Consider the following 25,685-nt stretch of genomic DNA (forward strand, 5'->3'; position numbering starts at 1 on the left):
TTGTTCCCCTGCTTTGTTGAGATATATAACTGACGTATAACATTGTGTAAGTTTAAGGTGTACAACTGTGATAACGTGACACAATTACATATCATCAGCTAACACCTCCATCATGACACATAATTACCGTTTCTTTCCTGTGGTGAGAACATTGACAATCTTAGCAACTTTCAACTATACAATACAGTACTGTAATCACGATGCTGTCCATTACATCCCCAGGACTCATTCATCTTCTAACTGGAAGTTTGCCCCCTTTGACCAACATCCCCCCTTTCCCCTACCCCCCAGGCCCTGGCAACCACCATTCCACTTCGAATCCACGTTAAAGTGAGGTCATAGATGGGGCTTCCATGGTGGCGCAGTGGTTGAGAGTCCGCCTGCCGATGCTGGGGACACGGGTTCGTGCCCCGGTCCGGGAGGATCCCACATGCCGCGGAGCGGCTGGACCGTGAGCCATGGCCGCTGAGCCTGCGCGTCCGGAGCCTGTGCTCCGCAACAGGAGAGGCCACAGCAGTGAGAGGCCCGCGTACCACAAAAAAAAAAAAAAAAAAAAAAAAAGTGAGGTCATAGAGTATTTGTCTTTCTCTGAAAGGAAACTGACCACACGCCCTTCCCTCTCCCACTCCAGGTCTCTGCCCCTGATGTGTCCTCAGCCTGAAACTCTCTTCCTTGCTTCTCCTAACCTTCCTACAGAAAGCTTTTCCTGACCCCCAACTAGAAGAGGATGGCCTTTCTGTCAGTTTCACCTGACCTTGAGCAGGTGCGATTTGTCTCAGCATTTAAGAGGATACCAACTCCCTGGCTGGGAAAAATATCTGGCAGGTGGGCTACAGATGGGGGCTCCAGGACCTGAGAAAGGGATCACCACCCAACACAATGATCCCAGGGCACCTCAGGGATTCTCTCCCACTCTGGGAGATCTTCCACCTCGAAGCTCAGCTGCCTCCCCCCAGGTGGTCAGATAACCTGTGACTTTTATCTTGGTTGTTCTATTCTGGTTCTGCTACTCCTTGCTGGGCAATCTTGATCAAGTTACTGAGCCTCTCTGTGCCTCAGTTTTCCCATTTGGGAAATGGCTATGATAATGGTGCCCACTTCATAGGACTGATGTGAAGTTAAAACGGGCCTGAAAGCAAGTGCTTCAGCATCGTGGTCATTATTATTATTATTATGTCTCTCTTCTTTTCCCAGTTCCTACAGTCCAAGGGCAAGAATGAGATTCTGCTGCACCCTCCTGTGGCAGCCCTGGAGTACTGCATCCCTCCAGGCACAACTCATTACATCACTCTGGGTTCTAAAGGTTGCAAATTACAAAAAAAAAAAAAAAACTTTTAAATCAGTCCAAGCTGGTTTAAGTCAAAAGATAATGTATTGGCCATAACAGCCTTTGCACTTGCTGTGCCCTTCTCCTAGAATGCCCTCACTACGCCCCCCCTCACTTCCTCCTTCTTTAACATTCAAACCAGGATGTCGATGCCACCTCCACAGGGAGCCTCTTGACAGCTCCCTGTTTATTCAATACTGACACCAGCTCTGTGCCAGACCCTGTTCTAGGCACTAAGGATACTGCTGTGGACCTCACAGATGAAGACTCCATCCTCAAAGCTGACGTTCCCGTCAGAAAGACAGAATCAACAAACACAAGTATTCCACAGAGTAAGTCAGGTGGTGACTCACGCTGAGAGTAAAATAAGTCAGGAAATGGGAGAGGAGGTATGTGTGTTGGGGGCGGGTAATCTTGAACTGTGGGGGGTGGTGGCTGGGCAGGCCTCACTGAGGGGGCTATGTTTGAGACTAGACTTGAAGAATGAGATGCAGTTGGCATTCCAGGCACAGCAAACAGCAAGTGCAAAGGCCCTGAGGCAGGTCAATTACCTCTGGGGAATGGAGATTGTCATTGTTCCTGGCTGTGTCTCCAGTACCTGCACCAGCACCTGGCACAAAACAGTGTTTAATAAAGATTGCATGAATGAAAGCCCAGCTATGGGCTTCAGGAACAGCTGGCTCAGGGCTGAAATGATGGCCTTGGGGTCATTGCCCTCCTCCACCTGGGTGGCTTCATCTTTTTTTTTTTTAATTGAAGTATACTTGATTTACGATGTTGTGTTAATTTCTGCTGTACAGCAAAGTGATTCAGTTACAAATATATATTCTAATACATTCTTTTTCATATTCTTTTTCATTATGGTTTATCACAGGATATTGAATATAGTTCTCTGTGCTATACAGTAGGACCTTGTTGTTTATCCATCCTATATATAATAGTTTGCCTCTGCTAATCCCAAACTCCCAATCCTTCCCTCCCCATTGGCAACCACAAGTCTGTTGGCTTCAGTCTTATTAGAGGTCTCTCCCTGTTGTCTAAGATGGGGACTCAGCTTCAAATGCTACTCAAGATGCTAAAGTCTGTTTCCCAGGATTCCTTGCAAAAGCCCTGACACAGCTCATTGCGGGTTGGTTATGTGCCCATCCTCCAATCAGTCCAGGAGGCCAGGAGATGGGATGTGGGTGTGGCTTAGGGCCAAGTTACATGCCCTACACCCAGACCACACCTAGCGGGGAAAGGGAGCACCCAAGGGACATCTGGGGTTGTGGCACGTCAGGGAGGGGGAATGGATGCAAAGAGCCAGTTTCCCAGACGATTATAGGAGGTTTTACAGCTAGTAAGTGGCAGAAGCTGGGAGCTCCTTGTTCAAAGCAGCCCTGAAATTCTCAGTGCTGTCTGGTGGCCACCCATCACCAGACTAAGGACCTGTGGCTGGAGCAGACACTGGGCTGAAAGGAGGAGGTTTTAGCATCAGGGCAAACTGAGAATGCAAAGGCAGCCACCCCTCCGATGGAGAAAGAAGTAAACAGAAGGCAGCTCAGGGTGGGCTCCCAACAGGCCCATGCCAGGAACAGAGGGACAGGCTGGCAGAGGCAGAGAGGGCTTACTTAGACTTGCTTCGCCCTGGGGGGGTGGAAAGTGGGTAGCAAATGAGAATGGGCTGCCCCTCTGGCCTGGCCTGGGGAGAGGATGGGGTGGAGGTGGAGCTGTAACCTGGTGGGAGCTCCAGGAGGACTCTGTATGCAGGAGCCCTGACATGTCATTCCAAGTTCAAGGCAAAGAAAACAAATGTTTGCTGTTGGCTGAACCCCTCCCCGCTTGGCCCTGTAAAGGCTACTACGCCCCCCACCCCCCCACCCCACCAAGGGATGAGGAAGATGAGAAGGCCAAGGGCAAGGCCAGGCCAGCCTCTGCCTAGCTCCCTGGGGGCCAGGCCTGGAAAATGCCTGGAATCCTGCGGTCTGCGGGTCACCGCCCTGCCCCTCCCGGAGCACCAGGCCCTAGACAGGCACCCAGAGGCCTGGGGGGCAGCCGGCCACGTGGGGTTCAAATCCCATCCCGGCCCTGACTGTGCAGGTCACCCCTACTCATGCCTTAGCTCCACATCTAATGAGCATTGCTCCAGGGGTAACCAAAACCCACAGGGCCACCCCCTCTCACGGAGCGTTCACTCGCCCCCTCTCTGGCCTCAGTTTCCTCTTCTGTGAAATGGGACCAGCCAGGCCAAGCCCTGGCTCCGTCCTGGTCAAACTCCCAGAGGGGAGCGCTGGGAGGGCGGGGGCGAGTTGAGATGTATTCAGCCTCCCCGGGCACTGTGCCTGGCACACGGGAGGCGCCCAATAAATGCTTGTTTGAGCGAGGACTCGCCTTCAATAAATAACAGCTGTTGTGGACGCTGTGGATGCCGGCGAGGGAGTGGGCCCTCCCCTCCCCCACCCTCTTCCCCCATCCCCCTCTGGCCCCATTCCTGCCCCTTACCGCCCCCCCTCACTTTGCCTCCTCCTCCTTGCCCCGCCTCTTTCCCTTCCAACTTCCCCCTCCCCCAACCACCCCCTTCTCCTCTTCCTCCATTTCCCTTACCCTTACCCAATTCTCCTCCCTCTCTAGCCCCCTACCCTAGTCTTTCTCCCCTCCCCCCACCCTTCCACCTCTTTCTCCCCGCCCCCCCCGCCACCGCCCATTATCCCCGCCCCCACCGTATTTCACCCCCATCTTCCATCCCTCCCCCGCCCCCACGACTGGGCGCCTGTCCGGGCGGGGCCGCCCGAGCTCCCGGGTCCCTGGCTCGGGTCCAGCCCGCGGCCCTGCACCGGCGGCGGCGGCGGCGGGCGGGGTCTTGGCGGCGCGCGGTTTGGGGGTTTTTTATAACCCTGGCAGGCTGCTCAGGAAGTGCCGTCCCCGCGCCCCCTCCCCCGGCCACGCCGCCGCGCTCGCTCCCTCCCTTCCTGCGCGTGGGCCGGCGAGACGGCGGCGGGGACTGCAGGCGGAGGCCCGGGCGGGCGGCCGGCCGCGGGTAACGGCGCGGGGCGGGGCGGGGGTGCGGGACTAAGGGGGACTTTGTGTGTCCGCGTCGTCGCCCGGGGATGGCCGTGGGCCGCCGGACGATGAACGTCGGGCCATGGGGGTTGTGGCGGTGTGCGATGTCCCTAAGCGTGTGCGACACACAACGCGCCCCTGAGTTCCTGGGAGCGCCTGTCTGCGTTTGTTTGCTCCGTGTGTGTGTGTGTGTGTGTGTGTGTGGACATCCACGTCTGTATAAATGCCGTGTGTCTGCGCGTGTGTGGCTGTATGAAAATATAAGTGCCTGGCTATGTTTGAATTTGTGTGTGATGTGTGATTTGGGTGTTATGTGTCTGCGGAAGTGTGAGTGTAAGCCAGTGTGTGCACGTAGGTCAGCATCTCCTGGGTGTAAATGTCTGGATGAGTGTGTCTCTCCAAACATCTGCCGGTGTGTCTCCGTGTGTGTCTGAGTTTCATGAGTGTGTAAATGCCTGTGTGAACGTGCATCTGGTGGGTCTCAAGGTTTGGAGGACTTCGTGAATTTGTTCCTGGTCTGCTGTGAGTGTGGAAATGAGTGTGTGCGTGTCTGTGCACGTAAGCCTGGGTGTGTAACTCTGGGTTGTGTGTGTATGTATGCACATAGGTCTGGGGAATGTGTAGTTGTGTGTCTCGGATGTTGTCTCAGGGTGTGAGTGTGTACTGAGTGTTGGGGGGTCCTTTGTGGGTCTGCGGTGTCTGGTAGTTGGTCCCCAGCCTCACAGGTGTGGTCACCCTCAAGTGTGTGTGCGTGCACGTCGTTGCCAGTGTGTGTTTGTGTGTCTGGGTGTGGGAGTGGCGCCGCCCATTTCCCCTGAGTTGGTCATCGGGGCCACAACCATCTGTCTCCGAGTGTCTCCAGCCATCAGCTCAGGGCCTTTAATTAGCGGCTGGTTGCAGACCCGCCGGGTGCCGGGCCCCCTCCTCCTGCAGGCCGGGCCTTTGTCTGCTCTCCGGGCAGGGGCTGCCGCCTCTCCTGCCTGCCCAGCCAGATGTGCAGAGCCTGGACTGGCCGGGCCTCTGTCTGGGCAGTCTCGGCCTTGGCCTCCGCAGGGAGGCTCCGCGGCCCTGTCCCCCAGCCCGGCCCTGGACATCTGGGTGTAGAGTGGCAGATCCCTGCAGGATCCCGGAGATGGGATGGAGCCTCTGTTTCCAGAGGCTGTTTCCGCCAGTATTTCCTCCCCCACCTCCAGCGGGCTGGCACCCTCCCCCACGTTGGCCATCTCCCTCCTGCCTTGTAGGAGGGAGGGGCTGGAGGGGATGGCCAGGCCTGGGTACACACACACAAACACACTCTTACGGTCACACACAGGGTCACATGGGCAGACACACACAGTCACGTGGGCACACACCACACACAAAGTCACATATACACAGTTACAGCCATGCACAGTCATGGATGTGTAGTCACCCGCACACATCCCAGGGGAGACCCCCAGCTGACATCCTGTGGCCCCCCACCCCCAGGCTCAGGCCCAGTAATCCTCTACCCACCCCCAAGCCTTCTCTTCCCCCCCCCGCCAGAGCCACCAATCTGTTCGTGGTCCCCCCAATGCCCAGAGCAGGTCATACCTCCCAGCACCACTGTGGGCTGTACCACTGTTCCAGATTCTCTCCCCCTGGCCTCACCCTGGCAGACACCTGTACCTGTACATCCCCCCCCAGACTCCTCCTATCCTGCACCTCACCCACCACCTGTGCTGGGTCCTTCTGCCCTCTCCACACCCCACTTGAGCTAGAAGCACCAGAGGCATGGGAGAGGTTGTAGGGGGGAGGGGCCCAGCTTCAGAGGACCGAGGTGAGGACTCAGAGAGCCACAGAGCCACTGAGCTTCTGCACCAGGCCTGGCAGCATGGGAAGGAGGAAAGGGGCAGGATTGGGGGGCTGGGGGGCTCCAGGCTCACTTGCAATGAGAATGCTGCCTCCTCGGCATGGGGAGGGGTGTTACGGCAGGAGGGGGCTCGAGGGACCCCCCCCACACACACAGAAGGGGCTTTGATCCCAGAGCTAGTCAAGGATGGAATAGGGGAGGGGATGGGGATGGGAGGGGACAGAAGTTGGGAGGAGGGAGGTGGGGGTGGGGAACTAGGAACAGAGGGAGGATGAAAGCGAAAAGGAGGATCACCAGGGCTGGGGAGAAGGGCAGGGTGTCCTCAGTGACCCCTGAACTCCAGACCCAGCTCTGCTCTCCTCACTGCCCCCTCCCACCCTGTCCAGGCTCCCAGAAGAGGCACTGAGGCCCAGAGAGACTCACACACAGGTTCGACACCGCGCCACCAACTGAAGACCCCAAAAGGTAAAAAAAAAAAAAAAAAAAGAGAGAGAGAAACCCAAGCATCAGCCCATCTGAAATGAGCACCACAGTCATAGAGTGGGAATGAGCTCCCCATAGCTGGAGGGGTCCAATCAGAAGTGGCCGGGGAGGGGGGGGGTGTCAGCTTCTAAGTCAGCATCTTGGAGGAAACCTGGCTCCATCTCTCAGGAGCTGAACTGCCCTGTTTGGGGATCGACTCTCAGACTTGGCCAGGCTGCAAAGAAAACAAGACAGTATGTGATTAAGGGGGAAACTGCACAGAGTAGGAGAAGGAGGGCGGAGACAGGAGGGGGGTGGAGGGTTTGGCACAGGGTGGTGGCCCAGAGTGGTGTCTGTGGCAGGCTGGCCTGGGGCAGATGCTGGAGAAACAGACCTGCCCGGCAGGCCTGGAGCTTCGAGGAGAAATGAGAGGAAGCAGGACTAGGGGCCGGGCTGGAAATGTTGGGTGGAGGCGAGGTCACAGGAACAGAGACCACGATGCAGGGGTTTGCAGCCCCGCTGGTGGGGTGAGTGGTGCTACCCGTGACACAGAATCTGAAGGCAGGGCCCCCGGGGGAAGGGGTGCTCCAAGCACTGGCCTCGGGTTTAATATGGGTTGAAAATTCACGCTGACCAGCCTTCAAGTGTGGTCCTGGGTCCACACCAAGCTCCTGCCTGCCCCTGGGCCTTTGCCCCTGCTGTTCCTCTGCCTGGACCACTGCACTGTCTCCTGTCTCTTCACTTCTCATCCTTCCCACCTCTGCTTCCAAGCCTCCTGTTTATTTCTCATGAAGAACGTGTCCTGATCTGAATTACACGTCTTTTCGTTTACTTGTCTGTCATCTGTCATTCCTGTGAGACTGAGCCCCACGGGGTGGGGGCGGGGGAGTGGGAGGAGAGGGACTGTATCCATATTACACACAGTCGCCGCCCGATGAACGAATCCCCTGGGTTATTGCAGAAATGAAATGAGATGGCATGAACATGCTTGGCCAGCAGCTGGCACATAGTAAGTGCTCACGGAGTCAAGGTCCCTGCCTGTCCTAAGAGCACACGGAGGATAGCGGGGAAGCAGGGGGAGGGGGGGACAGAGAGGCTACTGAGTAAGGAAATGCATTCAGAGTCTTCAAACCAGGAGCGTGGAGGGGGGAATGCCATGGGCATCCCTGAGGCTGGGAATGAAGGGCTGGCTGCAGGTGTCTTTGTCTGCCTGGTGGGGGACCTTGGCACTGGCTCTGCCCGGCAGCAGGACCAGGCCCCACTGACCCGGCTCTCCCATCCCAGGATCCCGGTGATGCTGCCCAGGCTGTGAACAGGGAAGGCAGCGCTGTGGGGGCTGCTGGCAGCCGGGGCTGGGGAGAGACATGTGGACACGTGGCCTCTATGGCTCCTGCCTGCCAGATCCTCCGCTGGGCCCTCGCCCTGGGGCTGGGCCTCACGTTCGAGGTCACGCACGCCTTCCGGTCTCAAGGTAGGGGTGACTCGGGGGTAGTGGTGGGGGACCGAGCAAGGAACTGAGGAGGGGTCAGTGCAGCTGGGACGGTGGTCGTGGTGGGGTAGGCCCTGGGGTCAATGAGACCAGAGTCTTGGAGCAGGTGACCTGGATTCAGGATTCACTGAAGCCAGCATCGTTTACCCTGCAGCCAAGCAGGCAGGACACAGGGGTCCTTCCCAGGGCCCATCCCCAAGCCTTTGACCCTCACCCACAGATGAGTTCCTGTCCAGTCTGGAGAGCTATGAGATCGCCTTCCCCACCCGAGTGGACCACAACGGGGCACTGCTGGCCTTCTCACCCCCAACCCCCAGGAGGCAGCGTCGGGGCACAGGGCCCCAAGCAGAGTCCCGCCTTTTCTACAAGGTGGCTGCACCGAGCACCCACTTCCTGCTGAACCTGACCCGCAGCCCTCGCCTCCTGGCGGGGCATGTCTCCGTGGAGTACTGGACTCGAGAGGGCCTGGCCTGGCAGAGGGCCGCCCGGCCCCACTGCCTCTACGCCGGCCACCTGCAGGGCCAGGCCAGCAGCTCCCATGTGGCCATCAGCACCTGTGGGGGCCTGGTGAGTGGAGGGTTCTGGGCAGTAGGGGGAAATGCCCACGAGTTTGGGAGTTAAGAAAAACACTTATATAGGTCAGAGAAGGAATCACAGTGGAAGTTTTTTAAACATTTCGAGCTAATCGAAAGGATTAGCTATTTTAAGATGCAGCTAAAGCAGTACGTAGAAGAAAATGTGTAGCCTTAGGTCAGGCTAAAAATTAATGAGCTGAACGTCGAAGAAACTGGAAAAGGAACAGTAACATAAACCCAGTAAAATGGAAGGCATTAAATCATAAAGACAGAGATAGGGTCCCAGGGGTCCTGGGAACCAGAACCTGACCCGAGCCCTCTGTCCCACTTCCCAACCCCCAGCATGGCCTGATTGTGGCAGATGAAGAAGAATACTTAATCGAGCCCCTGCAAGGAGGGCCCAAGGGGCACCGGGGCGCAGAGGAGAGTGGTCCCCACGTGGTGTACAAGCGTTCCTCCCTGCGTCACCCCCACCTGGACACAGCCTGTGGAGTGAGAGGTACATACATCTTTCTCTCTGGGGCTGGGCAAAGGGGGTGCACAACATCTTTGCCTTGAGGCAGGGGTAGGTGGCAGTGTCCCTCCATCCAGAAGGTCAGCAGGCAGCTACCTCAGGGAGCAGTGCAGACAGTCGGCAGGGCAGTAGACAATGGAACAGCGCATCCATCACTGCCGTAGTCCGATGGCCCAACAGTGAGTGAGACGGGCAGCTGGACAGCCAGGCAGGTGCTCAGGTGTAAAACCATCCACCTCTAGGATTATTGTCTGATCAGACAGTTAAGCAGCGGGACGGTGGTAACCAATATTGGGGCAGTTGCACAAGGAAAACACCAGGAGACCTTAGCCACCATTCGGAGTATCAGATTTACAACCCGACTTGCAGGAGGACAGTTGTAACATCAGACATTTAGGGAATGGGAAAGTAAGGAAACTAGCTAGACAACAGAAGATTCCCCAGGACAATCGTACAGCTAAAAAAAATGATCTCTGTCCAGTGGAAAGGCAGAGCCACTGGAACATTGAATTAGTTGCATAATCCGAGAGTCCCAGAGTAGCACACCGTGGCAGACACACAACCGCAGTGGGTTGTCGAAACAGAAAAGTGGATGGTGTCACAATTGGACAGTCACTGGGACAGCCAAGCAATAAGACCGTCAGGCAGGTGGATTGTCTTACAGCCAGTCAGTTGGCAGCAGGGTGAGTAAAAAGTTGCACAGTCAGAAGGCCAGGGAGCCGTACAAGCACACAGTTCTGGCAGTGAGGCAGGCTGCTACACACATCCATTTGAGCAGTGGAATTGTCGGGAAGTTGCACGGTCATGTTGATTGTCATGGGATGCTGGGCGGCTGTTCAACCAACCAGTTTGGCAGTGAGACAGCCACATCATTGTAGAACCAGCAGCAAAAGAATGAGCTATTTGACAGCCAGATGAATCATGAGACAGGGAGTTGGACCATCAGAGCAAGCAGCAGAATGACCAGAAATTGTCCATCCAGATGAGAAACCGTGGAAGGGGCGGCCTTGGTGGCTGCGCACCCTGAAACCGCCACCTGCCTGGCCCCTCGGGAATGAAACAGAGCGCGGCCAGCCAGGCCTGAAGCGCTCGGTCAGCCGAGAGCGCTATGTGGAGACCCTGGTGGTGGCTGACAAGATGATGGTGGCCTACCACGGGCGCCGAGACGTGGAACAGTATGTGCTGGCCATCATGAACATTGTAAGTGCCTCCCCCTCCCTGGGCATGGAGCCCCAAGAACATAGAGCTCGCTCCAGAGGTTAGGAAAAGGGGTGTCACCATCCCCCCCATCCCTGTCCTGAGGCCAGTGAAAGAGAATGGAGAGGGGACAGGGTAAGTGAGAAAGGAGGGCTTTTTGTGGCCAGGAAGGAGGAGAAGCAGCCTAGTACAGTGGCTAGAAGCATGGACTCGGGAGCAAACCAGCCTGGCCTGAAAGCTATGCCGCTTTTGAACTGTGTGCCCTTGGGCAAGTTACTTTACCTCTCTGCCTTGGTTTATCCATCTGTAAAATGGGTATAATAATAGTACTGACTTCATAAGGCTAAGGTGGATGCAGTGAATTGCTAAAGCTTAACACAGCACCTAGCACACAGTAAGGTGCCCTGCAATTATTTGCTGTATAAAAAAATAAATGGGTGACTTGCAGGTACTTGCCCAGGTTAGCAGTACACACATTGGTGCGCATCTGTCTTCATGCAGGGCTCGCCCAAGCGCCTACCTATAAATTCATACAGGCTGACCTGGCTGACCCACGCTCAGAGTCAGCACCCATCCTAGATCTTGATCAAGACGGTGGACCTCTCTGAGCCTCAGTTTCTGCCTCTGTAAAATGGGGCTATACTAGTATCTATCACAAAAGGGTAAGAGATAGTGAGAGGGAAGCCAGCTAGAGCACTTGGCACATAGTGGGGGCTTGACGAGTGATGATGTTGTTCCACTAAAGCAAAAAGGGAAGACAAGAAGTTTAGCGCAGACAGTTGGCCCGTTATGTTGACATAACTTCATATCTGATACCCCTGCTTTCTGCCCAGGACCCGCCTTCCTCCCTTGGGCTTCCAAAGTTCCCTAAAACCTGCCAGGGTTTCTGGGGGTTTCCACATGGGACCGTGATGGCTCAGGGCTCCAAGGTCATTGCACAGAGTGGCCTCCATCATCTGTGCCCACTCACCCCTGGGCACTTCCTCCTCGCCTCTGACCACTGTCTCCAGAGCTTCCTGCCCCCACACTTCCACCTTCCGGTGGTGATGCTCAAATTGGTACCTTCAGACAGTATGGAATGAGGCCAGATGTGCACATCCTTTAGGCCATCTCTGGGCAGAGGCAGCCGGCAGGTGGGCAGGGAGGAAGGAGGACAAGTAGACAGACAAGCTGAGCAGGGTAGGGGTGAGTTGGAAAGAAACGCACTGGCAGGCAGGCTTAGCCAGACTTGAATCCCACTTCCAGCGCCTGCCAGCTGCGCATCCTAACCAGCTGAGCATCAGTTTGCTTATCTGTAAAATGGGAATGATAATATGTACTCCTGTGAAGATCTACGCAGCAGGCTTAGCCTGAGCCCCAGCACACAGTAGGTACTAGATTGAAGCACGCTGTTGTCATCGTCTCACTTTTTGTTTTCTACTCTGGGCCCCTCTTAAGACTCGGTCTCTCTTGTTTCTTGGAGGTCAGGTTGCCAAACTTTTCCAGGACTCGAGTCTGGGAAACATCGTTAATATCCTGGTAACACGCCTTATCCTGCTCACGGAGGACCAGGTGCGGGGTGGGGGGGGGCCCACTTTCCCCTGCACGCCAGCGCTGCCCACCTTCCCCTGGGTGGCTAGTACCCATGTACCTCTCTCTGTCCACCCTCAGCCCACCCTGGAGATCACCCACCATGCTGGGAAGTCCCTGGACAGCTTCTGTAAGTGGCAGAAATCCATCGTGAACCGTAGCGGCCATGGCAATGCCATTCCAGAGAACGGCGTGGCCAACCATGACACAGCGGTGCTCATCACGCGGTGAGGGGCAGGGACGGCTCCACTAGGACTTGAGCCGGGGGACGAGTTGCCCAGGGGACTGTCCAGGTCTAAGCAGGGATCACTTCTGCTGAGAGATGGAAGAGGCCGAGACTGTGCAGCCACCCCCTTGGGGAGCCAGGGACGGGGAGGGGCTGCTGGGGAGCCTGAGAATGTGGGGAGGCGGGTGTGGGGCTGTTCGGACACTGACGCATCCTTCACTCACTCTGTCATTCATTCAGTCGGTCATTCATGCACCCCAGCATCTCCAAGGCCAGCTGGGGCAAGAGCATGAGGCTTCAGTTCCAAGGCAGGGAACGCTTCCCAGGCAGGACTCAGCCACCAGAGACAGGCAGGATGGTAGCAGCGGGGCTTAGGGAGTCAGCCCAGCTCCCTCACGGCCCCCCTCTCCTTTCACAGCTATGACATCTGCATCTACAAGAACAAACCCTGCGGCACACTAGGTACCCGGGTCCCCTAGGTTTCAGGCACATCTGAAGGCAGTGGGCTGGGTGACACTGGCCCTGGTGGGGGTGGGGACCTGGCAGAGTGGACAGGGTCGAAGACGCAGCCCCGAGCCCCCAGCTGCAGCCCCACACGCCCATTTCCCAGGCCTGGCCCCCGTGGGCGGGATGTGTGAGCGAGAGAGAAGTTGTAGCATCAACGAAGACATCGGCCTGGCCACAGCATTCACCATTGCCCACGAGATCGGACACACGTGAGGCGGGGACACGGGAGGGGACGGGCGGGAGGAGCCTGGCAGGTCCCTCGACACCTGGAAGAGCCGCCGCTCCTCTCCCCAGGTTTGGCATGAACCACGACGGCGTGGGGAACAGCTGTGGGGCCCGTGGCCAGGACCCGGCCAAACTCATGGCCGCACACATCACCATGAAGACCAACCCGTTTGTGTGGTCCTCCTGCAGCCGTGACTACATCACCAGCTTTCTGGAGTGAGGACCTACCTGCCTGTCCCACCCAGGGACACACACTCTCGTTGGGGGAGGGGAGGACCTCTGGAAATCAGGGCTGCTTCTGAGAAGGGTCGTGTGCTCACAGGGCTGCTCCCCGGGACCCCCCACCTGGCTGGGGCCTCTGAGCTCTTGGCCTGCAGCCCTCCAGCGTGACAGCTGCTTTCTTCTCGCCACAGCTTGGGCCTGGGGCTCTGCCTGAACAACCGGCCGCCTAGACAGGACTTCGTGTACCCAACAGTGGCGCCCGGCCAGGCCTATGATGCAGATGAGCAATGCCGCTTCCAGCATGGAGTCAAATCGCGTCAGTGTAAATACGGGGTAGAGAGAGCCTTCCTGCTTTCCTTCCTGGGAGGGGAGGCGGCCACCACCACCAGGGTGGGGGGGCCACCGGGGGTGGGAAACTCCATGTGGGCACCCCACACACAGGCAGTGGGGGTGGGAGAGCTGGGAAGGGAAGTGGGCCTCAGTGGGGGACGGGAGGACAGAGGTGCATGGGGTTATACGAGTGTCACACACAGTCACAATGCTCGGGAACAAGAATGGGCTCTCCTGGTTCTCCAGACCCCTGTTTTGGGGACTGAGCTGGGGAGAGCCTGGGGGTCCACCTGCTGCTGCAGCAGGACTGAAGTCAAGATCCCTAACTGGGCCATTTTTAACGAAACATCCAGATTTGGTGGAAATAGCTTCCCTGGGGATGAACCATCTTCCCCACTTGGCAAAAAACTGGAGAGATCCTTCTAGGGATACCCTGTCTCCATTCCCTCCTTCCCCCACTGACTGGTTCACAAGATCTCTTGACCCCAATCCTTAGCTGGACAAGCTCTGAGCCTCCTGATCACTCCCCACTCTTGCTTGAGGATTATACTCAGCTCCCAAAGCCCCATCCACCCGTAGAGAAGTGAGCTGGGGATGCCACTCCCAGCTCCCCCGAGGAAGCTGGTGACCCTCTTCAGCCACCAGGGACCACCGGCTCATCTGGGGTCTGCCCCTCCGTTGCCTACCTCCCCCAATTCCCTGAACACACCCCCTAACTCCTCACAGCCTCAGCCTTGGTAGCCCAGACGCAGTCCCAGTTCTCCACACCCTCAAGACTCAAAAAGATCAGCTTGAATGACTTGTCCAAGCTAAGGCCATGTTAACTCAAAACAGGGAGCAGGCAGCTGTTAAAATGCCCTCACTTTATTCCAGTGCAAGACAAGGAGACAAACCCTGGATCAATTCATGTTTAATCCACTCTCAGCACCCCACCCCACCCAACTTGGCTGGTAACTAACTACAGCTCCCTCTAATGAATTCCTAAAGAATTCAGAAGGTACTCTTGAGCATCTGCTGTGTCCCAGGTATCCTAACGATGACAACGATGGCTGACATTTATTGAATGCTCACTGTATGCCAAGCATGTGATATGTATCATCTCAGTTAAACTCCTGACAACCCCATTGCCCCCACATTGCAGAAGAAGGGACTGAGGCATAAGGAGGATGCCTTGCCCAAAGTCACCATTTGAGAACATGACAGAGCTGGGATTGGAATCTAGGTTTCTCTGTGAATCTAAATGTTATAAAGGGGTGGGTAAGTGGAGAAAGTGCCAGATTACCAAGCATGGACCACTACTGGCTGTATGTTGAATTGATTCTTCCTTTTATTTTTCCGAGGAACATCTTCCTGGCCCTCCTGGCAAAGGGGTAAATTATTGACTACATGTAAACCAGTTAATATGTGTAAAGAGCTGGGCCTGGTGCCTGGTCCAGAGATAGTTGTGGTCTTATTACTCAATAACAGGGTGTTTATGCAAGCCCTTTCATATCTACTCTGTTACATGCCCCTCAGCCATATGTAGACAAGGCCCATCTTAACAGATGAGGCCCAGAGAGGGGAAATGTGTTGCAAGTCAGTGGTGGAGTTGAAGTCTCCATGAGTGGCCCAGGACTCATTCATATATACCATGGCACCTCCTTGTGGAGAGGAGCAAGAGCAGGACTGGATTAGGCAGTTCTCTTTAAGAGGTGTCAGAAGTGGGATCAGGACCTGTGATATTTTTACACATGGGCAGGAGAACATAAGCCAAGTGAAGCCAGCAAACCAGGCTGAGTTTTTAGATGAGAAGTATCTTCTGAGGGAGCAGGTTTGAGAACAACCCTCCAAACTTCTCATGTGTGTGCAGGTGTCTCTCAGAGGCTAACACAGGAAAGTTCCTTCTTACAGCCATTGCTCAGTCCAATCCCAAATCTTCAAAGTTTTGGAAGGATCAGGTTCTAAGAGAAGATTACATGTGATTGTAAAAAGGGGACAGAAGGATCTTCACTTCTCAGAGGAAAGACCCTGGGATATGGAGCGGGATGTAGGCTAGAGGGTCAAATTTGGCCACACCTGAACCCAGTGGGGCTTGTCCAGGGGTATTAACTAACCTGAACCTAAAGGCTCTGAGTGACTCCCTGGGACTGGTCCAGCCTCCTGCCAGGGACAGGACCTGATGCCAGGGTCTGGGCCAGCCCATGTAAGACTCAGGAGGAAGATGGGCTGATTTTTCACTGGGAGAACTAGAGGAACTTTCCACATAAACCCAGCCTGCCCTTATCCCCTCTCAACCCTCCATAGATTAAAAGCTTTGGGAGCCTCCCCAGTTTAGGTGGGGGAAACAATGAGAACTACCAGCTGGAAAAAGAATTAGAGACAGGGCCCTTGACCTGAGCCGTCATCAGGCCTGATTTTTCAACCACTGCTCTTGGGTGGGCTGCTTTGCCCATTCTAAAAACCCTTCCTCTTCATTTCTCAGCAGGTCCCAAGGTTTCTCCTAGAAACTTGGGAGGTGCCACGGGTTGAACTGTAGAGGGATTAGATCATAGACGCTGCGATCTAAGTTTTAGGTTAGGATCCAGACTAACCCTTAGGAGCTGTGTGACTTCTAGCGAGTGACCTTACCTGGCTGAGCCTTGGTTTTCTCATAGTAAAATGGGGATTGTGGTGCCTAAGGGAGTTTGCAGCACTCCTAGATGTTTTATAAGTGCTGCTTACAGGCAGAGGAGAGGTCCCAGCCCATGCCCCCACAAGGGGTTACAAAAAGAGACCCAGGAAAGGAACGCTGGGGCCCCACTGTCCGCCGGCAGTGAGCGGGTCGCCTCGGTCCTCCCAAGGCAGGTGGGAGGGGGGCGAGGCTGAGCGGGCGCCTTGGCCCGCAGGAGGTCTGCAGCGAGTTGTGGTGTCTGAGCAAGAGCAACCGGTGCATCACCAACAGCATCCCGGCCGCCGAGGGCACGCTGTGCCAGACGCACACCATCGACAAGGGGGTGAGCGCAGGCCAAGAGCCTCCACACACCCCCCCACCACCCCCAGACCCCTCCATCGGCTTTGGCCACGCCTACTGCTTGTAAGCCCCACCCCTGGCCTGAGGCCACACTCGCTTTCAAGCCGTGCCCTGCGCGCTCGTCCCAACACTAGCTTCACCACCCGTTCCGGACCCTAAGTTTAGGCCACGCCCCTTCTTTGAACAGTGTCTCTCCCTAGCCGCGCCCCCATATTACCGGACAGAATCCCGGTCTTCAGACCCCACCTCCGTCCCCCACCCCCTCCCGCTTTCGCTCCACCTCAGGAAGGCTCAGACTTCCGGCTGGGGGGCTGGGGTGGGGGTAGGACTGAGCGCCAAGCCCCAGGGAGTCCGCAAAGCCCGACTCACCCCTCCCCATCATCCCACCCGCAGTGGTGCTACAAGCGGGTCTGCGTCCCCTTCGGGTCGCGGCCGGAGGGCGTGGACGGCGCCTGGGGCCCGTGGACCCCGTGGGGCGACTGCAGCCGGACGTGCGGCGGCGGCGTGTCCTCCTCCAGCCGTCACTGCGACAGCCCCAGGTCAGCCCCCAGGCCCCAATGCCGGGGGAGCGGGGCGGGCGGTCCTCGCCCCCTACTCCCCCTGCCGCATTTCTTTGCCGTCCACCCCCATTTCCAGGCCGACGATCGGGGGCAAGTACTGCCTGGGCGAGAGACGGAGGCACCGTTCCTGCAACACCGATGTGAGTCCCCCCAGGATCCCAAGCCGGGTACCGTTGGCCCCTCTTACACGCGGGAAAAGAAAGGCATGCATCAGCTTCCAACGAGCCTGGGCCAGCTGGCCACCGTCTCCTCTGGAAACCTGCAGCGGCCACCCCCTCCTTTCCCGGACCTCCCTACACCAGCCCTGGGCCCTGTCTCCTTCCAACTCTTCACACTTTTGCAGTAGATGCGTCTCCCACCTGGAAATAACTGCTTGGCCCCTGACAACCCTCTCCAACTACACGCGTTCCTCCCTTTACTGCCCAGTTTCCCCCCAAAAGCCCTGCTCCTGCCCCAAAGCTGACCCGAGCTCCCTGCCCCAAAATCCAGTGGCCAAGTTTTCGTCCCCTTTTTGCACTGCCTTCTGACCAAAGACCACAGTCTCCTGTCCAACACTTCCGTCCACACATCCCCCACACTCGCGAAGAGTGGGCTTTGCTCCTTTCTAAGCCAGCTCTCTCAAGGCCCCATAGTCTGAGAGCAGAAACCCAGGTGTTATCCTCAGCTTGCCCACAAACTCTAATGAGTCACCTCCTCCCATCTCAGACACCGCCCCCCCCTCCCCGGCCTCCTCCCTGGCCTCCTTGCCTCCGGCCTCACTCCTCCAACCCACCCCTGCTCAGAGCATTAGTTCTCCGTCCCCAGGCCTCTGCCCTAACTGCATCCCCCCCCAACACCTGGCCTCCCTACTTTTCCCTTTTTGTGCCCCAGGACTGTCCCCCAGGCTCCCAGGACTTCAGGGAAATGCAGTGCTCTGAATTTGACAGTGTCCCCTTCCGTGGAAAATTCTACACGTGGAAAACGTACCGAGGAGGTGAGCAGGGGACTCAGAAGGCCTTGGGGCAGTAACAGGACAGCCGCAGGTGGAGACCATATCATGGGGTCTGCCCTGAGCCCTCCCCTCACCCAAGGAGCCAGAGCGCCTGGGATGTGGCTCAGCAGCGCCTAGACTGAACACCGGGAGGCCCCGCTCCCTCTGCCCAACCTGCCTGTCCTTGTTGGGTCTGGGGTCTGGCCCTCAGTCTGATGGGGCCGTGCCCCCCAGGGGGCGTGAAGGCCTGCTCGCTCACGTGCCTAGCAGAAGGCTTCAACTTCTACACGGAGAGGGCGGCGGCTGTGGTGGACGGGACGCCCTGCCGCCCAGACACAGTGGACATTTGTGTCAGCGGCGAGTGCAAGGTGGAGGGGACTCCCTGCGAGAGGGGAGGGGAGAGGGGGCCGGAGGTGGAGGGGGGCGGCTCCCTGAATTCCCCCACGCACACCACTGCCCTCCCCAGCACGTGGGCTGTGACCGGGTCCTGGGCTCTGACCTGCGGGAAGACAAGTGCAGAGTGTGTGGGGGTGATGGCAGCGCCTGCGAAACCATCGAGGGGGTCTTCAGCCCAGCCTGGCCTGGAGCCGGTGAGAGACCCCCCCTCCCCAGCTTCCCTTTCACACTCCCCACTTGGTGGCTGGGGGCGGGGCTCGCCCCACCACAGTAGCCAAGATCAGCAACTCCTCAGAGCCGAGGGCCCACTGGGGTGTAAGGGACCCCAAAAGGTCCCAGACGTGATGCCCCAGGTCAGGGTCAGGGACTGGCTTGGGTTCTTGGTGCCTAAAGCTCGGCAATTAAAGTGTCCAAGGGGGTGGAGGCCTAAATCTCCCCTGCCCCATCCTGAGGGCCTCAAACCGGGTCTTGAGGGGGCAGGCGCCTGACCCTCCAAGGAGGCTGAGGGACCCTCTGTGCTAAAGCACAGAGCTTGCTAGGGGTGGGGATAGCTGCAGGGTGTGGTGAACTTGAATGCCTCCCAACCTTGGGCTGAAGGGAAGAGACCCCTGTGAGGTGGGAGAGGGGAGGTGGGCTTAAGGGACCAAACACACACTGAGGGCCAAGTGTGGAGTTCAGGAGACAGTCTTGGGGTACAGATAAACTAGGGGGGACACAGGTGGGCAGGGACAGAGGGTTCACAGGGGCCCAAGATCATCCAGGTCGTAAGTGATGGAGCTCACTGCAAACCTGACTCTGACTGCTAAAACCGCCAAGTCACCCTGTGTGGGTCGGGGCCCCGCGGTGCCCCCTTCCCTCTGCCCAAGCCCAGCCCTGCTGCTTGTTGGGGGGTGGGGGGCGGGTCGGACCACTTTGATGGTTTGAGAGGTGAGAAAGTGTGGGTTCAAATCCCAGGCCAGCCACTTCCTAGCTGTGGAACCTGAGCAATTTGTTTTGTCTCTCTGAGCCTCAGTTTTGTCATCTGTAAAGTGGGTGTGATGACACATCTAACTTCACAGGGTCAGAGCTACGGATGAGGTGGCATGTCTCTGTGCGTGCTTAGCATGGTAATGGTTAGTTGTTATCATCAGGGACCAGGAATGGGGGAGACAGGCAGGTGCAGGGAAGGGCCAAGTGGGTGACATCTGAGCTCCACTGTCCAGGGTACGAGGAAGTCGTCTGGATCCCCAAAGGCTCCGTCCACATTTTCATCCAGGACCTGAACCTCTCCCTCAGTCACCTGGGTGAGCCAGAGGTGGGAGGATGAGGACGGGGGGTCAGCAGGGGCGGCGTCAGTGTGGCTGGGGTTCTGACCCCTATGCTGTCCCCCAGCCCTGAAGGGGGACCAGGAGTCCCTGCTGCTGGAGGGGCTGCCTGGGACCCCCCAGCCCCACCGCCTGCCCCTGGCCGGGACCACCTTTCAGCTGCGACAAGGGCCGGATCAGACCCAGAGCCTAGAAGCCCTGGGACCCATTAACGCATCTCTCATCATCATGGTAACAGCAGGGCTGGGAGCAAGGTGCAGGAGGGCATTAGCATCCTTGTGGGGCCTCGAACTTGATTTCCATTTGATCCCCACCTACAACCCCAGGTGCTGGCCCGGACTGAGCTGCCGGTCCTCCGCTACCGCTTCAATGCACCCATCACCCGAGATGCACTGCCTCCGTACTCCTGGCACTACGCGCCCTGGACCAAGTGCTCGGCCCAGTGTGCAGGCGGTGAGGCCGGGGTGGGACGGGGTGGGGCAGGTCCTGGTCACCAGACCGACCTTCTGGGTCGGGCAGGGCTGAGCAGACCTCTCGCCCGCCCCCAGGCAGCCAGGTGCAGGCTGTGGAGTGCCGCAATCAGCTGGACAGCTCAGCCGTGGCTCCGCACCACTGCAGCGCCCACAGCAAGCTACCCAAGAGGCAGCGCGCCTGCAACACAGAGCCCTGCCCACCCGAGTGAGTGCCTGCCATGGTGCAGGGTCGGGATGGCAAGCACTGGAGTGACGGTGCTACTGGGATCAGAGGAGTGGGTGCTCCCTAAGGTGAGGTCAAAGTCAGAGCAATGGTGCTCCCTGGCCAGGTCCAGGTGAACTCCCCTTGGGATGATGTGCCTCCCAGCCCCCAATGTGGGTGCAGAATAAAGTTGCTCTGAGTTCGAGGTGTGGGGCACGGGAGCAACAGGCATCCCGGTGCCAGCTTCCACAACGATGTTAATTGTTGGCAAGGAGGAGGATCTGCTCGTGCCCCAAGCTCAGGGTGGCCTGCCCGGCGTCCTGTCTCAGACTAACCCTCCCCCCACAGCTGGGTCGTAGGGAACTGGTCGCGCTGCAGCCGCAGCTGTGATGCGGGCGTGCGCAGCCGCTCCGTCGTGTGCCAGCGCCGCGTTTCGGCCGCAGAGGAAAAGGCGCTGGACGACAGCGCTTGCCCGCAGCCGCGCCCACCGGTGCTGGAGGCCTGCCACGGTCCGGCCTGCCCTCCAGAGTGGGCCGCCCTCGACTGGTCGGAGGTCAGCCGCCCCTTCCCGCCCTGTGCAGAGCGGGGAGGGGCCTGGGTTGCCCATGTCGGGTGCACACTGAGGCGCCTCCCCACTCCCGCGAGCCCTAGTGAGCCCCCCCCCCCACACCGTGACTGGTCCAAAGTTAGCTGTACCGTCCTCACCTCCCAGCGGACCAGCATCCTTCCTACTCCTTGTGTGAGCGGGGAGGGAGGCGCCCACTGAGCATGAAACGCCCCCTCCAACTGCAGTGCACCCCCAGCTGCGGGCCGGGCCTCCGCCACCGTGTCGTCCTTTGTAAGAGCGCAGATCACCGCGCCACACTGCCCCCCACGCACTGCCCGCCCGCGGCCAAGCCGCCGGCGACCATGCGCTGCAACCTGCGCCGCTGCCCGCCGGCCCGCTGGGTGGCGGGAGAGTGGGGTGAGGTAGGCCGGCGCGCCCTGCAGGGCGGGAACCAGGGCACGGGTGGCAGGGTGGGTGGTCGCGCTGGGCTGCGGCTCATCCGCGACTCCCCACAGTGCTCCGCGCAGTGCGGCTTCGGGCAGCAACAGCGCCCGGTGCGCTGCTCCAGCCACACAGGGCAGCCCTCACGCGAGTGCGCGGACGCCCTGCGGCCCCCCGCCACGCAGCAGTGCGAGGCCAAGTGTGACAGCGCGCCCCCCGGCGACGGCCTGGAAGGTATGTGAGGCGGGGAGGGAACCAGGAGGGTCCTGTCCAGAGGAAGCCATAGATAGGAGAGCTGGGGCTCCAGACCATTGGCCCTAGAGCTTCTGCAACCACGGAAATGCCTTTCTCTGTCTTCTCCAGACCATCTTTCACCATTCCCTGCCTGCCAACATGTCTTAGGTGCCACTGTGTGCCAGGCGTTGTAGGCACCTGATTTTTCTGGGGGCCCAAACTCAGGTCATTCCTCCAGCCACCTGCATGACCTTCACCTTGATCATCTCCATGTATAACATTATCTGCCCGATATTTTTCTTTAAATCAGTTTCTCAACCTCAGGCACTATTCATGTTTGGGGCCAGATGATTCCTTGTCACAGGGGCTGCCCTATGCATTGTCGGGGGTTCAGCATCCCCGACCGCTACCTGCTGCATGCCAATAGTACCCCTCCTCCCCGTGGTGAAAACTGAAAAATGTCTCCAGACATCACCAAATGTCCCCTGGGAGGCAAAATCGCATCTCTTTGAGAACCACTGCTTTAAATATACCCATTTTTTTCTACCTAAGTAAATTTATGTTTCATAGAGAGCAATAGGTTACTTACTGAGGGCACCGGAACCAAACTGCCTGGATTCACCTTCCACCTCTGTGCCTTCGTATTCTCATCTATCAAGAGGCGTTTACTATACCGACTTGAGGGAGTGCCGTGTTAGGGAGAGGGACTAAAATAATCCACGTGAAGCCCTTTATTAGCACCGGGCCCTGTCATACATCATTAACTGCTAACTGGGAACCCGGGTCCATTGTCATGAACAGAGACTGTCAATTACCCTGAACACAAACTACACAAATACCCTGAGAGGAGTGACTGCTCTGGAGCTCAAGGTCCTCAGTCTGTTACAAAGGGAAACGAGCAAGGATTACAGCTCCAAACAGATCACTGGAAAAGGAACACTTTTCTCGTGGTGTAGCACGGTGTCCAAGCCCCAGACCTGCACTTCCCTCCCAACATCCTCAAAACAACCTAATGACATAGTTACTGGTATAAGCCCCCTTTGAGAGGTGAGGAAACCGAGGCACAGAGGAGCTAGGAAGCGCTGTGCAGCCTGCGGTCGCGCCGCTGCCAGAAGGGGTGCTGAGACCTGATTCCCCTCACCTACTCTTCTCCCGCCCCCTCCAGAGTGCAAGGATGTGAACAAGGTCGCCTACTGCCCCCTGGTGCTGAAATTTCAGTTCTGCAGCCGAGCCTACTTCCGCCAAATGTGCTGCAAAACCTGTCAAGGCCGCTAGAGGGCGCACGGTCCTCGGAGCCAAGGCTGGGGGCCGGCTGGGGATGGGGATGGGGCGACCAGGCCTGCAGCTGGCCAGCCTGAAGGAGCCCGAGGGGGGCAGGAGCTGGGAGTGAAGGGTGAGACGGAGCCGGAAGTTATTTATTGGGAACTCTTGCGGGGCTCCTGGCTGAGGGGGATGGAGAGGGGCTGGCCACGCCCACGGCCCCTCCTTTTCCCATCTCCCAGTTCAGAATGAGACCCCCTCCAGGGTGGGTTTGAGGTGGGAACAACTGTTCGCCCTAATGCTCTTGCCACCCACCCTTAGGGAGACCCCCAGCACAACCCCCGCCTTTGATCGGAATATGTACTGTGAAGAGTGGGGGTGGGGAGGGGGTCAGCCGGTGCCCTGCCCCCCGCCCCAGCACTGCCCTAACCCTCCACTCTGAGCTGGGGGGCGGGAATCTATGTCCGCCACGGGGGAGGGGATTAGCACGACCTCCCTGACACCCTCCACCTAACCAGACCAGCTACAGGGGGAGGCAGAGCTGGGAAGATCCACCCTATCCTGTGCCCTGCCTGCCCCAGGGGGACCATGTCATCCAGGCCACCCCCATCATGGTGCTACAGGCCCTGCCCTGGGGCCCACACACCCCTCGCCAGGAAGCCCTACATCAATAAAGTTCTGTCTTGTGTAGATTTCCGTGCGTGGGTGGGGGTGTGTGTCAGTGAGACTGGGTCACATTCAGCTGTCCCCTACCCCCACCCTGCAAACGACCACAGCCCCCCGCAGGTCGGCCCCAACAGGCCAAAGGGGACTTGTTCCAACACAGACTAGAAACCAGTGATTTTAGGTCAAAAATACAGCTTCTCACGGAGGCGCTCAAAGCAACACAACGTGGCGCCTGCTTTTGCAGCCACCGCTCTCCCTGTCACTCTGCAGGCTCCAGTCACGCTGGACTCCCGGAAGTCCCTCAATCTCCCTACCATCTTCCCATCTTGGGACCTTTGCTAGAGCTGTTTCCTCTGCCAGGTGTACCCTCCCCTTCCCTGTTCACCTAGTTAACTCCAACTCACCTCTCAGCACAAACATCGCCTCCTCCCAGAAGCCTCCCCTGACGCCCTCAACGAGGTGGGGGTCCTCCAGACTCTTCACTCCTAGTGGCTGGAAGCATTGCTGAGGTTTGCGGAAGCCAAGCCAGTCGGTTGAGCAAACTTGCGCAGGAGGTCCAGGGAGAAACGGGCTTCTCCCCAAATGTGGCCACTGGGGGGCGCCGAGGCGTGCCAGCCTCTAGGCAGGGTGTGGTGTGCTGCCGGGAGCCCAGGGATACGCCTGGTCACAGCCCTCCCTGCCAGGCTCACCCAGGGTCGGCTTCTGCCCCCGCCATCTCCTCGATGTGTATCAGATGACAGCCTCTAGGAACTGCCATTTCCTGCTGGTCTCCCAAAGATCCGGAGATGGGCCGACACTTGGATCCCACGTGTGCCAGGTGCCGCCGTTCTACGATGACAAAATGGGGAGATCCGGAAGTAACAGAGCTGGGGGTCATTAATTCCAGGTGTGACATCCGAAGTCTGGGACCTTCCAGGTGCTCTCAGTTCTTGGTACCCCCCACTCCCGCTGCCCTCCCCTTGACACAGACACACCTGGCTCCCGAGGTCCCTTCTGGAGGAAGGACCAGCCGAAGCGGCTCTGGAGGTGGGAGTTTGCTCGGGGATGCCCAGAGGAGACATACATCTGAAGTGGTTTCGAAGCCCAGGAAGGAGCAGTCAGTCCTGCAGCCAGCTGACCCGCAGTGCAGTTTGCTGCAGCCGCGTCCCAGAGGAGTTGGAGAAGCGGCTTTCTGGGGTCTGACAGCGGCTGTCATCCATCCTTAACCTCTCCCTTCAGGCTCAGAGCCCCAAACAACCAGCTCCCTCGGCCCTGCCTGGGCTCTCTCCCCGCCCCCCAGGCCCAGCTTCCCTCCCCTCTAGTCGCGGCCCCTCCCGCCAAAGGAAGTGAGAAGGTGGCTGTCATAAGAGGAACTAGGTCTGGGAGTCTGCCGAAGCAGCAGGAACAGGGCCATGCCCAAGCCGCCCCCTGGAGCCCCCTGAGCCTGCATCCCTGCCACGACCCATTCAGACATCCCCCAGGGACCCAGACACCAGCCCCCACCATGGTAAGTCCTTCAGGGTGGGCCCTCAAGTGCAGGGGTGGCGGCACCAGCCAGGTGGAGGCACCTAGAGGCCACCATCAGAAAGTGGGATGATGAGAATGGGCACAGCAGACCCTTTGGGGTCCCTCTGTGCAGCTCAGGTGCTGCCAGCATCCCTCACAGGGGACCAAACTCCCATCGGCTGGTGGACAGGATGCCAGAATGAGGATGGGGCACCAAAGGACGGAGCAGTAACCGGAGGACAGAAGGTGGTCCTAAGGGATCACACAGTGCCTGCAGGGACAGGGACAGATCCCTTTCCTGGGGCTTAGGGAACCCAGTTCCCAGCCGGGTTTGGTGCCTCACCTTCCTGTGTGGCCTTGGGCAAGTCACTTCCCCTCTGTGAGTCTCAGTTCCCACATATGTCATATTTGGAAGTTTGTCAAGATGTGGAAGGTGTCTGGGGGAATCTCTCCACTGGAACGTTCAGAGGGTTTGGGGTTCAGCCCCTCTGCGTCCACAGCTGGGAGGGGAAGCTGTGTCAGATGGGTCAAATGGGCGGTGGGTTGCAGTGATGGTGGCGTGACAGCATGCTGCTGTGGGCGACGGGGTGGTCTGGCTGTAGCAATCACAGAAGCAGGAGTTGGTGAGATGCAGCATGTCCGTAC

General features: G+C 58.0%; 1 protein-coding gene and 1 long non-coding RNA gene across 4 annotated transcripts in view; one reads left to right on the top strand and one right to left on the bottom strand.

Annotated features, from left to right (window-relative positions):
- The window catches only part of LOC111166118 (uncharacterized), a 42,486-nt gene extending 17,690 nt beyond the window's left edge, over window positions 1-24,796 (bottom strand). Inside the window, exons 1-2 of one of the 3 annotated variants that reach the window (XR_002642556.3) lie at window positions 24,530-24,791; window positions 23,960-24,383 (exon numbers count right to left, since the gene is read on the bottom strand). This is a non-coding gene — a long non-coding RNA (uncharacterized LOC111166118). Of the gene's footprint in view, window positions 1-23,959 lie in introns of all 3 variants that reach the window. The other 2 variants (XR_016391512.1, XR_002642555.3) reach the window with 2 other exon arrangements.
- On the top strand, window positions 7,944-24,780 carry ADAMTS10 (ADAM metallopeptidase with thrombospondin type 1 motif 10). The gene is made up of 24 exons (XM_022557442.3): window positions 7,944-8,130; window positions 8,369-8,715; window positions 9,066-9,222; window positions 10,220-10,437; window positions 11,902-11,985; window positions 12,085-12,230; window positions 12,648-12,691; window positions 12,840-12,945; window positions 13,031-13,177; window positions 13,375-13,516; window positions 16,378-16,485; window positions 16,896-17,041; window positions 17,139-17,202; window positions 17,933-18,035; window positions 18,267-18,400; window positions 18,499-18,622; window positions 19,631-19,711; window positions 19,800-19,963; window positions 20,059-20,185; window positions 20,281-20,410; window positions 20,756-20,960; window positions 21,200-21,376; window positions 21,470-21,629; window positions 22,795-24,780. The coding sequence occupies exons 1-24, from the start codon at window positions 8,043-8,045 to the stop codon at window positions 22,902-22,904; spliced, it is 3,312 nt and encodes a 1,103-aa protein (XP_022413150.1). The 5' UTR covers window positions 7,944-8,042; the 3' UTR covers window positions 22,905-24,780.
- Window positions 24,797-25,685: the final 889 nt, after the last annotated feature.

The sequence above is a fragment of the Delphinapterus leucas genome, unplaced genomic scaffold (genome assembly GCF_059928025.1).
Source record: "Delphinapterus leucas isolate spDelLeu-1000000601 "Yukka" unplaced genomic scaffold, BTC_Dleu_Yukka2 spDelLeu_asBTCV2_sq25, whole genome shotgun sequence".
NCBI classification, from domain to species: Eukaryota; Metazoa; Chordata; class Mammalia; order Artiodactyla; family Monodontidae; genus Delphinapterus; species Delphinapterus leucas.